This window comes from Crinia signifera, chromosome 1 (assembly GCF_055691185.1).
Source record: "Crinia signifera chromosome 1, ASM5569118v1, whole genome shotgun sequence".
NCBI classification, from domain to species: domain Eukaryota; kingdom Metazoa; phylum Chordata; class Amphibia; order Anura; family Myobatrachidae; genus Crinia; species Crinia signifera.
The window spans coordinates 303698686-303711565 of record NC_139217.1 but is presented as its reverse complement, the minus strand read 5'-3'; the positions used below and the strand labels follow the sequence as shown (position 1 = coordinate 303711565).

The following is a 12880-nucleotide window of genomic DNA, read 5'->3' as shown; positions in this document are numbered from 1 at the left end:
GGACTATTCCCCAAACAGGTCTTAAACCTAAGATTAGGTAAGTCAACTAAAATCATTGACCTAGTTAGATGTGCTTGATTTTATATCTAGAAAAATACCTCACAACTGTTCTTAAAATGCATAAAAATAATCTAATACAGTTTATAAATCAATTATTCAAATGAAGCCTATGAACATTCTTCATGAAATTCTAAAGCCTGAAGAGAACATAAACATGTTACTGTGAATTCCCAGACTTCTGAGCACAGGGCCTTATATAGAGCTGGAAGTGTTTGTATGCCTACAACAAGTATGCCTACAATATACTGTACACTGCTCAAAAAAATAAAGGGAACACTAAAGGTGCCCATACACATTACAATTATTGTATACAATATAGCATCTCATGGCATCTCAGTTTTGCGATGAGATTTAGTACAAAAAGTATGTGCAGCACATATTTTTGTACTAGATCTCATCTCATCGCAAAACCAAGATGCCATGAGATGCGATATTGTATACAATAATTGTATACAAAAATTGTAATGTATATGGGTACCTTAACATAACACATCCTAGATCTCAATGAATGAAATATTCTTATTAAATACTTTGTTCTTTACATAGCTGAATGTGCTGACAACTAAATCACACAAAAATTATCAATGGAAATTTATTTGATTTATGGATTTGGAGTCACACTCAAAATTAAAGTGTAAAAACACACTACAGGCTGATCCAGCTTTGATGTAATGTCCTTAAAACAAGTCAAAATGAGACTCAGTAGTGTGTGTGGCCTCCACATGCCTGTATGACCTCCCTACAACGCCTGGGCATGCTCCTGATGAGGTGGCGCATGGTCTCCTGAGGGATCTCCTCCCAGACCTGGACTAAAGCATCTGCCAACTCCTGGACAGTCTGTGGTGTAATGTGGCGTTGGTGGATGGAGCGAGAAATGATGTCCCAGATGTGTTCAATTGGATTCAGGTCTGGGAAATGGGCGGGCCAGTCCATAGCATCAATGCCTTCATCTTGACGGAACTGCTGACACACTCCAGCCACATAAGGTCTAGCATTGTCTTGCATTAGGAGGAACCCAGGGACAACCGCACCAGCATATGGTTTCACAAGGGGTCTGAGGATCTCATCTCGGGACCTAATGGCAGTCAGGCTACCTCTGGCTAGCACATGGAGGGCTGTGTGGCCCCCCAAAGAAGTGACCCACTGCCAAACCGGTCATGCTGGAGGATGTTACAGGCAGCAGAACGTTCTCCTTGGCGTCTCCAGACTCTGTCACACCTGTCACATGTGCTCAGTGTGAACCTGCTTTCATCTGTGAAGAGCACAGGGCACCAGTGGCAAATTTGCCAATCAGTGTTCACTGGCAAATGTATGGTGTTGGGCTGTAAGCACAACCCCCACCTGTGAATGTCGGACCCTCATACTACCCTCATAGAGTCTGTTTCTCACTGTTTCAGTGGACACATGCACATTTGTGTCCTGCTGGAGGTCATTTTGCAGGGCTCTGGCAATGCTCCTCCTGTTCCTCCTTGCACAAAGGTGGAGGGAGCGGTCCTGTTGCTGGGTTGTTGGCCTCCTACGGCTTCCTCCACGTCTCCTGATGTACTGGCCTGTCTCCTGGTAGCGCCTCCATGCTCTGGACACTACGCTGACAGACACAGCAAACCTTCTTGCCACAGCTCGCATTGATGTGCCATCCTGGATGAGCTGCATTACCTGAGTCACTTGTGTGGGTTGTAGACTCCGTCTCATGCTACCACTAGAGTGAAAACACCGCCAGCTTTCAAAAGTGACCAAAACATCCGCCAGAAAGCATGGGAGCTGAGACGTGGTCTGTGGTCATCACCTGCAGAACAACTCCTTTATTTGGGGTGTCTTGCTAATTGCCTATAACTTCCACCTGTTGTCTATTCCATTTGCACAACAGCATGCAAAATTGATTGTCAATCAGTGTTGCTTCCTAAGTGGACAGTTTGATGTCACAGAAGTGTGAATGACTTGGAGTTACATTGTGTTGTTTAAGTGTTCCCTTTATTTTTTTGAGCAGTGTACATATGTATATCGGGTAACATATTTCAGGATGTGTCCAATTCAAATACAGAGTTTTCCGCAGGCTTACAGAGTATGTCCAATGTATACTTATGCTTAGTGAAAGCATAGAGATGCGGCTGGACAGTGGTAGTGGTAATTCCTACTGCCAAATTCCTTTATTTGTACACAATGTAACAATGTATGGAGTATATTGATAGTTATTCATGACCCATACCCAGTAAAATAATGACTCCAAGCTACAGTATTACCATGTTTTAATAATTCTTCTAGGCACTCTGTAATAATATGTAACATGATAAAATAGATTCAGATATAACACTGTTTATCACAGCGTAGGTTTCATTACAGTATATTATTGGCACTTATATTCTGCTATTAACGTGAAGTTGTTTTGCATTTTAAGTATTTACAGAAATGAATAACGAGGTTATCTGCATATAACGTTGCCAATTAGGATACAATGTGAAATATGTGCATGTCTTGTCTCACCACACAATATGCAATTGGACATAAGGCCTGATTTGGATTTGTACGCAAACCCACATTTGCAGAAGGGATCCTGCATTATTGTTGGCGGTCCCCCATTAGCCACAGCATGATTAACATTCCGCAGTATATTAGGGGTGGAGCAGGGAGCCCAGAAACTGCACCGTCAGATACAGACTTTCTGGACCAGTCGGAGGTATTTCAAAATCCACTCTGAGAAAGCTTTATCATATGCAGACTGGCTGAGGGCTGCGCAGATGCTGGCAGGAGGCGTCTATTTCCTACAGATGTCTCCTGAGGCATTAGAACACTTATTGGGCCTATATCAGCATCAGATGCGAAAGTGCGAAAATCGCTAATCGTCGAGTTCCGCATTTTTGCGTATGCAAGCCAACCGCAACAAGGCCTTAGACTGCAACACATACTGAAATGATATGACCGCAGTCTGTCTGGGGGCAGTGATGCAGCATTGGGTGGGTGGTGATGCGGTTTTGGGTCAATACAGTACGGGCAACTGAAGGCATGTCCAGACCATTTTTGGGGCGGTACTTGGCAACTGCGTGACATTACTTGCAGCCACTGCAAGCCACAACATGGCAGCCTGGCTTTTGCTTTCACACCTAGGCTGCACAGGATGGGGCTACTCTAATTATGCAAGGGATTCACTGATGCTGAATTAGGCCCATTGTATGATATTGCACAACTTCTTCAATGCTGTAAAATTGCAACCACATTGGAATCAGGCCCAGAATCTTTCCATGGTTGACTAAGCAGTGTTAATTCTATGGATGGTAAGTGATGGTCTTGTAATTGCCATTTATTCAAACGATTGTTCTCCTTGTCCTCCGCAGTGCTGATTTCTCATACTGTTGTGCATCTCTTCCCACAGATGGCTTACATGGGTTATCTTATGCTCTTTAACTATATTGTACTAGTAAAAATGGATCGATGGCCCTCAACACAGGAGTGGATTGTTATCTCATACATTTTTACTCTTGGAATAGAAAAGATGAGAGAGGTAACAATAATTATCAATTAAAGGTTTAAATGATTTCAAACAATTTCATTATCATGTTACTGTATATATATTCAAGAGAGCATTGGGAATTTAAAGTGGCTGTGGAATTTACTCTGAAAGTGGCCCCATGGGCTGACAGTTTGACAGTAGGCGGGGTTATTTACCTGCTGCCTCCACTGCTGCTTGTCCCTGCTGCCAAACCCACCGCTGCTGGTCCAACGCTGCTCCCAGCAGATGTCACAGGACCAGTGCAGTGTCGTCTGTGGTACTGCAGCCCATAGAGGCATCCTGGAGGGAGGGAACACCTACCAATGGGACTGCCTTTGGTGACTGGCAGGTTGCACTTCCAATAGGAAGTCATCTGGTTTCACCTGTCAGAGCACAGTGGTGGATATTACCTGGGGGGGACTGCAGTCCTGCAACCCATAGGTAAAAATCACCACTGGTTTTGACATGTGCAAAAATTGCAGCCTTGATAATAGATCTAAATCAGGCCCTATAACAGAAATTATTCTCCACATTACAGTAATACTTCATCTTTATACAATATGCCTACTACCCCCAGCGCCATCCTCCATATTACAGTACTACATTACAGTTTTCATTGAGAGTCATTCTCAAATGCAATCTATTATGTTTCACATTCCACATGCATGGATATTTGCAATTTGCTTATATTTCTTGAGACTGTGTCTGACTGGGGGCTGAGACCGGGCCAGGAGTGAGCATGTGCATAATTGCAGTCAAAGTACTGGAAGTTCATGGAGTGGCCGAATAGTGATAAAGTGCAACTACAGTGGCCATAAAAGAGTCTCAGACTGTGGTGTAGGTGGAAAGTTGATAACAACTGTGCAAGATTGGTGGCAAACAGAAAAAAGACACTTATTTATGCCAAACCCCTAAAACTGATGGAACACTGTTTTAAAAATGCTTTTATATTACAGCACACCTTAACAACAGTTCCCACCCAGCCCGTCCACACTGTACCACTACTTGCTAGCTATACCGTGTAACAGCACTACCCTCCAATCCCACCTCACTATGGGCCTTATTCTAGTTCACTCTTTCTGACAAAATCCTTCTTAGATGGACAAAACCATGTGCACTGCGGGTGGGGCAGATGTAACTTGTGCAGAGAGAGTTAGATTTAAGTGAGTTATTTTGTATCTGTGCAGGATAAATACTGACTGCTTTATTTTTACACTGCAATATAGATCTCACTGAAGTAAAACCCCACTCAAATCTAATTCTCTCTGCACAAGTAACATCTGCCCCCCTGCAGTGCAAATGGTTTTGTCCATCTAAGAAGGATTTTGTCAGAAATAGTGAATAGAATAAGGCCCAATACCACTACTGCTAAGAATGCATTATACCAATGCTACCATCAGTCTTATATTTAGCAATGCCACCACCAACAGTTTATCACAACATCACCAACCCTACAGCAATACCACCAATATTACCAAACCTGTACTATAGTGATACTACCACCACCACTCACACACTACAGTAATGCCAATATTTCCACCCACCCCACACAAACATACACACACATTGCAACAATACTGCCATTGATTCTGCAGAACAGCATACCACCTCTATTCCTGACCTACAGTATTACCACCACCAACCCAGCACTACAGAGTTACCACCACTACCAAAACCCCACTGGAGCATTTCCACCACAGCCAACTTCACACAACACCACCATACAACCACCATTATCATACCTCCCAACTGTCACGATTTTAGAGGGACAGTCCCGATTTTCGGGTCCTGTCCCGCTGTCCCACCCGCAGCAGGCATTGTCCTGCTGCGGGGGGTGGCAGTTGGGAGACCCCCCAACAGCACAGCGTCTATTCTCGTATGAAAATGAGGTCACTGCTAATTAGCATATGCCCCGCCCTCATTTGCATATGCCCCGCCCCCTATTTCTTCAGGTCAAAAGTTGGGAGGTATGCATTATCAATGCTACACTATAGCGATACTGCCTCTATTCCTACACTAGAGAAATCACAACACCAATATATTATGGGATAACATAAAAACATGTGTATTCTCCTACTACAGAGTATACAGGAATATACAAGTAGTTACATGTACACTGTAGGTAACCATATGTATTTATCCGATATCGACTATCCAGAATAACAGCGGCAGTCACCAATTTATGCTTTGCAAATGAGATTCACTCAGGTTTTCCAATAAACAAAGATATAAATCTGTAAAGTCATTTATCAAGCACCTGCAATCTGAATTGCAAGGCCTCCTGAATTTAGCAGTTTGGCCACTAGAGGTCACTCAAAAATCATTATTGGTGCTACAGGAGCAGCAGCCATGAACCAAAGACAATGTAGCATATGCTTTTGAACAAGCCTTTAGCATACTGCTAATGGTAGTGCACAGTAATGATATTCATAGAGGGAAGACAGTTTAAAAAAATTGGTTCTTAAAATACCTCTTGACATACTTTACATTTTTGTTTCTGAGAAAATTGGTACTTGTAAGGTGAGCTTTATTCTGTGAGACAAACGGTGATCCTGGGGCGGGAGCAAAGCCAAAAAGAGCAAGCAACTGTGCAGCTTTGCCATACTATGTTGCACTGCAGGGGTGCAGTGTGTGTGTGTGTGTGTGTGTGTGTGTGTGTGTGTGTGTGTGTGTGTGTGTGTGTGTGTGTGTGTGTGTGTGTGTGTGTGTGTGTGTGTGTGTGTGTGTGTGTGTGTGTGTGTGTGTGTGTGTGTGTGTGTGTGTGTGTGTGTGTGTGTGTGTGTGTGTGTGTGTGTGTGTGTGTGTCACACAGGCTACAACTGTAGGTCCAGGGGGCACGCCACACCGAAAGTCTAAAACGTAGTTTTGCAGAGTACAAAGTTTGGGGGAGTTATTTAGTTTCTGTGCAGAGTAAATATTGGCTGCTTTATTCTTACACTGTAATTTAGATCTCAATTTGAACACTCAAATCTAACTCTCTGCACATGTTACATCTGCCCCACCTCCAGTGCAGCATGGTTTTGTCAATTTGCAAAAATTGCAGCCTTGCTAAGAGGTCTGAATCAGGCCATTAGTCTGCAAATAGACCCCCTCCTCTGTTAATCCAACCCTGTGCAGGTGGACAGATGTAATATGTACAGTATGTGCAGATACATTTCGATTTTTCCAAACTCAAATATAAATTGCATTGCAAACCTAAAGATATCCATAATTTATGGGCTACAGTCTGGGCCGGCATGAGCTTAATTTTTATGGGTGTGAATAAAGATTTTGGTGCCCATTGATGGGATAAACTGTATAAAGGGACAGCACAGCAGCTTAGGCGTTGCTTCAAAAAGGGGTGTGGTCAGAATATAGTGGGACAGGAGGTGCTGGGAGTGGGAATTGCACACTTGTCTACCTGACCCTCTCCATGAGGGAGAAAATGCTCTGTTCCTGGACTTCCCTGGTAATGTATGATTGCCATCACCTGTTGTGAGCTAGGTAATTGATAAGAAAGGTGTTTCACTACAGGTGGTGGCAATCATACATTACCAGGGGAGTCCAGGAACAGAAAATCTTCTCCCTCATGGAGAGGGGCAGGTAGGCAAGTATGGGGAATTGGGACAGAACAATATAAACAATGGGTCTAATTCAGAGCAGGCTTGCATACCTGACCCTCTCCTTCAGGGACAAAATATTCTGTTCCTGGACATCTCTGGTAATGTACGATTGCCATCACCTGTGGTGAGCTAGGTAATTGATAAGAAAGGTGTTTCACCACAGGTGATGGCAATCCTACATTACCAGAGAAGTCCACGAACACAATATTTTCTCCCTGGAGGAGGGGGTCATGTAGGCAACCATGATTCAACATTACCCTCTCCAGGAGGGACACAATGCTCTGTTTCTGGACTTCCCTCTTAATGTATGATTGCCATTACCTGCTTTGAACAGGTTAAGTGATAAGAAAGGTGTTTCAACATAAGCGATGGCAGTCATACATTAAGAGGGAAGTCCAGAAATAGAGCATTGTGTCCCTCCTGGAGAGGGTCATGTTGGGAGGTATGCACCTGCAGTGCACATGGTTTTGCCCATTTTGAGAACAAATCTGCCATGTGATCAAGTCTGGAGAGGGTCATGTTGGGAGGTATGCAGGTGGGGCAGATGTAAAATGTGCAGAGAGAGTTATATGTGTATGTTCTTTAAGTCTCTCTGTATGTTATATCTGCTACACCTGCAGTGCACATGGTTTTTTCCATTTTGAGAAAAAAAAATTGTCCTGCAATCAGGTCTGAATTAGGCCTAATATGTGAACAGATATTTTGTAACATACTGTACACTGTGTAGAAATTCAGATATTTTCTAAAATAAAACTGATCTTCTTTGATATGTGGAAGGGAAAGTTCAAATTGTAGTTGCGGCAGCATTAGTGTCCAAAGCTGAATCAGGCCCAAAATGCTAACAGGTAATGTTGTTGCTCTGTACAATACAGAAAACGGTGTACAAACATGCTGTTTGCAGTGACAAGAACATGTACATTACATATACCCTTGTTTGGATAATGTACCAGAACAGCATACCATTCAACATCTGAAGGGCAGAAATCGAGTCACATTCAGAAAGGGGGCGTGGCCTCATGGAGAGGAGGCATGGCATCACAAAAGGGGGCGTGGTATTACACATTATACCACACAACGTAATGCCCATTACACATTTAAGCAAACTCCGTAATAACCATTACACATAAAGCCACACGTTGTAATGCCAATTACACATAAGGCCACACACCATAATACCCATTACACATTGTGCCACACATCATGATGCCCATTACATACTATATAACAAACCGTCATGCTCATTACATTTTAGACACATAAGTGCCACTTACCTACATGCTCATTGCTAGGGGGTTCTTGCTTAATGCCAGGGGCTTCATCATGCTCGATGCCAGCGGCTTCATGCTCAATGCAAAGGGGGCTTCATTCTCATTGCCAAGGGGGAATACATGCTTGTTGCCAAGGAGGAGTTAAATGCTCATTGTAAAGGGGGAATGAAATTGCTCATTGCCAGAAGGGGGGGATTGCTCGTTGCCAAGGGAATTGCTCATTGCCAAGGGGGGGGGGGGGAGATTGCTTGTTGCCAAAGGGGGGAGGGACTTGCTCATTGTCAAGGGGGGCTGCCGGACGCACACAATTTAAAGAAATTACAGCCGGGCCGAGAGAGCTGTCAGTGCACTGCCCGGCTGTATAGTCATTAAAAGCAGCCTGGTCCATCACTATTTACAATTCTCCCGCTGGAATACGAGCCAATAGGAGCTCGTGGTCCATCAGCCAATTAGGAGTGGCCACCAATGCCGCTCCTGATTGGCTGCTGGACCGATATTTTTCATTTCAATTTTACACTGCAATGCATTTGTGTAAAGTGCTATGGGCCAGATTCAGTAAAACAAAAAAGCAGGTAATTTTGTGTCTGGAACAAACCATGTGCTATGCAAGTGGAAAAATACATTTATATTTTTTCTTCGCAGGGTAAATACTGGCTGCTTTTGCATTTACCCCACAGATGTTAGACAGATTTATTTTTACATTACAATTTAGTTATCACTTTGGAGACACCTCGTCCAAATTTAAATCCCTCCGCACATGTTACAACTGCCCCACCTGCAGAACACATGGTTTTGCCCATTTGCTTGCTTTTTAGCTTTGCTAACAAGGCTGAATGAGGCCCAATATCCATATACACAAAAAAGGAAATGGAGGTGGAGCGCTTACCTAAAAAAATTCACAAATTCATCAATTGGGTATCACATTAAAATATATATTTAATTAAAAAACTGTATATAATAATGATTTGATATAGAATGGAATATAAAATATTCTCCTATTGAAGAACAGATAAAAATATATGCACACATATAATAAATGTTAAAGGACAGTAGAATATTATACTTATTATTGTTCCCGCTTGTTCCTATTAATGCTCCCTCTTGATGGTCAAACTTGGTCTCCCATTTTGTACTCCCTAAAAACTGGTATTGTGGGTGTCCTTGTGGGTGTCCATGAACCTACTGAAGTCCCAAGATATTTCCTGAAGATGTGTGGATCAGTTTTCCCTGTCAACAGACAGGTGGGTCTGAAATGTATAAGCAGGTGGTGGTGTCCCTGAATTGAAAAGTCCAGTTGGAGGATATGTATCGATTCTGGGGATCCAAGGTATATGTTAGTAGGGGAGCTGGTCCAAATGATATGTTTAGTAGAGAGTCCAATGTGCAAAACAATCAAACCTAACGCGTTTTGTTGTTCTCTGACAACTTTTTCAAAGGTCAGACCTTTGAAAAAGTTGTCAGAGAACAACGAAACGCGTCATAGGCAAAGTTCTCATGTTCTTCATTTGACCATGTCTTCTACAACCTTACAGATCTTAATGTCTGAACCGGGGAAGTTGCTACAGAAGTTTAAAGTATGGTTGCAGGAATACTGGAATGTCACAGATCTCATCTCCATCCTACTCTTCTCTATCGGAATGGTGTTTCGATTGCAAGAACAGCCGTTCAGCAGCTATGGGCGAGTGGTATACTGTGTGAACATCATATACTGGTATATTCGTTTGCTCGATATCTTTGGTGTGAACAAGTACCTTGGGCCATATGTTATGATGATTGGTAAAATGGTGAGATAAACCTTTGTCCTTCTAAAATATGATAGCATTTTCAATATAAAATTACATTTATGTAAACAGTCAAGTTTGGATAACAAGTGCCAAAAGTAAATTTAAATACAACGCTAAGGCCTGTACACACTGGGCGACTTTGAGCTGAAAGACGCTCAGTTTTATCGTTTAAGCTGCTTTCAGCTCAAAAGCCGCCCAGTGTGTATCGGGCAGCGATGAGCGGTGAGCGCTGATGTGCGCTCCTGCATTATCGCCGGCAGCCGCCACTCATCTGCTGGTATTACCAGCAGATGAGCAACAGGATTGACGGCTTTTTATAACGTCCTGCTATGGAAAGCCGTCCACCCCGTGAAAATTGCTAAAACTGGCGAAAATTGCTCAGTGTGTACGTACTGAGCAATCTCCAGCCCAGCGATTTTCCCCATCATCGCTGTCCATACACACTGGGCAGTCTGTATGGAACTTTAGAATGTGTTTGTTTGCACAGCACATCCATCAGTTTGTATATAAGGTAAATATATATATATATTTATATTCCAAGTAAACATATAGCTATAAAACTCTGCTGAACAGATCAACAAGCCAGACTGGTACAATCACATTGTCAACAGGTTAAATAAATAAAAAGAAATGCATTTAAAATACAGATTTGTTGGTATTATATCTCCCAGCTATAATTATGTTGTTCAGGCCTGTAATACAGTCTGGTAAGCTCGTCAAAGTAGAAATAAAGTTACATATGTCATTATCACAGCCATAACCATTAGGTTTCTGTAAGTAATTGGCATGTTCATTGGCTATAACAAAAGGCACAATATTCCTTCCTCACATGCATCCAGTGTGTTCTAGCTTACTGTTACTGCTCCACTAAACTCTTCTCCTGTTACCTTCTGAAACTGTGCTTGTTCTGGCTTCCAGAGATGCATATTACCCTTATCTATACATAATGTCACTCTATTGTATGTATGACATTAAAGGTAGTCACCTGTATTTGGTAGCGGGAGCGGTGCTTGGTGGACTGGTTCTCCTCCCAATTACTCACTGCCTATAAAGGAGCAGGACCTCCCACTCACATTGTACTACTACTATACCTGTCTCCTATGCAGTCCCACTCAAGTCCAGGTTCCTTCTGCTTCCCACCCTAGGGCACATGGTTATTGAGTGATGCTGTTTTAAAGTCACTTACATTCTTTCTCTATTATTTCACTAGTTCATTTTTCATCTTGTATGATCTTTTTGTACAATTGCTATTGGATTGTGCGGTTTAATGTAATTTTGTATGCTCTACGGAGATAGAGACACTTAATAACAACATCAAGAACACAGTCTTGTAACACAATTATCTCTGGGACCAAAATATCCAACATCCCATGGAACCAAAAACAAACTAGCAGTTTGTTATTCAGCGGTGAATCGTAATAAGAAATGGTCCAGTGTGTACACACTGTTGCGCGCTACCGTGAGTCGATCGTTGCATCTTTTGGTTGATCCTATGTGCTGCTCAATCTGGGGATGTTGTCAATGATTTTGAGCACCTTGCGCATACAGTATATACCTGGTATATCAAACGCCGGACAATATATAGTATGTACACACTATCATTTATTCAGGAGTACAAGGCAAATCGTGGATGATATTTCATCATTTTCTTGTGGATTAGTGTGTACCTGGCTTTAGGAGCAATTAACATATCTCTTTTAGGTGTGTAGAGCTGCACACTGAAGATACATATAACTAATAATAAAATGATACAGTAAATTAGACAGTGTACTACATCTAAAATAATCAACATATATCAGCACAGCGTGTACAATTAATGTCACTCTGTATCAGCTTTTGTCCACTAGTTTGTGGCCTCATCAATCACATGCTGTACTGTCACTGTGCCAGTCTGTGGACTCAGGGGTAATTGTATGAAGCAGTGATAAGAGAGGAGTAGTAACCCAGAGGAGAAGTGGCACATGGCAGCCAATCAACTGCTCTGTATAATGTTAGATTATGCAAATTAGAGATTATTTCAGTGCTGATTGGTTATCTCCCTTATCACTGCATCTTACATCTAACCCACAGTTTCACACTCCCTTGAAATACATTTGGTAGAAGTCTTTAGAAATGGTTCTGAGCATTCCGAGATGCACAAATAATAGTGAGTCCCCGCCATGATAAGAAAATGTGGTGACTATAGGACCATTGTACTGGCCTGTAAAATAATACTGCATGTTATAATATTCATGGAAGAAGACATTTTCCAGCATATACTGTAAATGGCAGTCGGGTCCCAATGGGCCATTTAAAATAGGATGTGGGTCATGAGTTTGTTTTCATCTTTTTAGTCCTTCCCACCCTAGAGTAGCATATTGATACTTCAGACCTGATAGTCTAATGACCGTATTGAATCTGCCACAAGAAGAATACTGTTACCTGGGAATCAGACTCAATTCAAACAGATTCAAACCCAGGAACGACCCAGGCAACTAAAAGCGTACAAAGAGCTGGTGTAATGGTGCTTGCAGATAGGTGCATTTAATGCAGATTTATTCTCTAAGACGTACATTTACTAATTGAAAAGTGGTCATATTCCCCATAGCAACCAATCAGATTATGGTTTCATTTCTCTACTGCATCTTTCAATGATAGACAGAACTAATTGGTTGCTATGGACAACACCACCTCTTTCAATTT

General features: G+C 42.2%; 1 protein-coding gene across 8 annotated transcripts in view; it reads left to right on the top strand.

Annotated features, from left to right (window-relative positions):
• The window catches only part of TRPM3 (transient receptor potential cation channel subfamily M member 3), a 637712-nt gene that overhangs the window by 580820 nt on the left and 44012 nt on the right, over positions 1-12880 (top strand). For all 8 annotated transcript variants that reach the window (XM_083186086.1, XM_083186082.1, XM_083186083.1 and 5 more), the window contains 2 exons: positions 3428-3556; positions 9947-10198. In XM_083186086.1, the coding sequence (XP_083042212.1) occupies positions 3428-3556; positions 9947-10198 (381 nt within the window). The remainder of the gene's footprint in view (positions 1-3427; positions 3557-9946; positions 10199-12880) is intronic.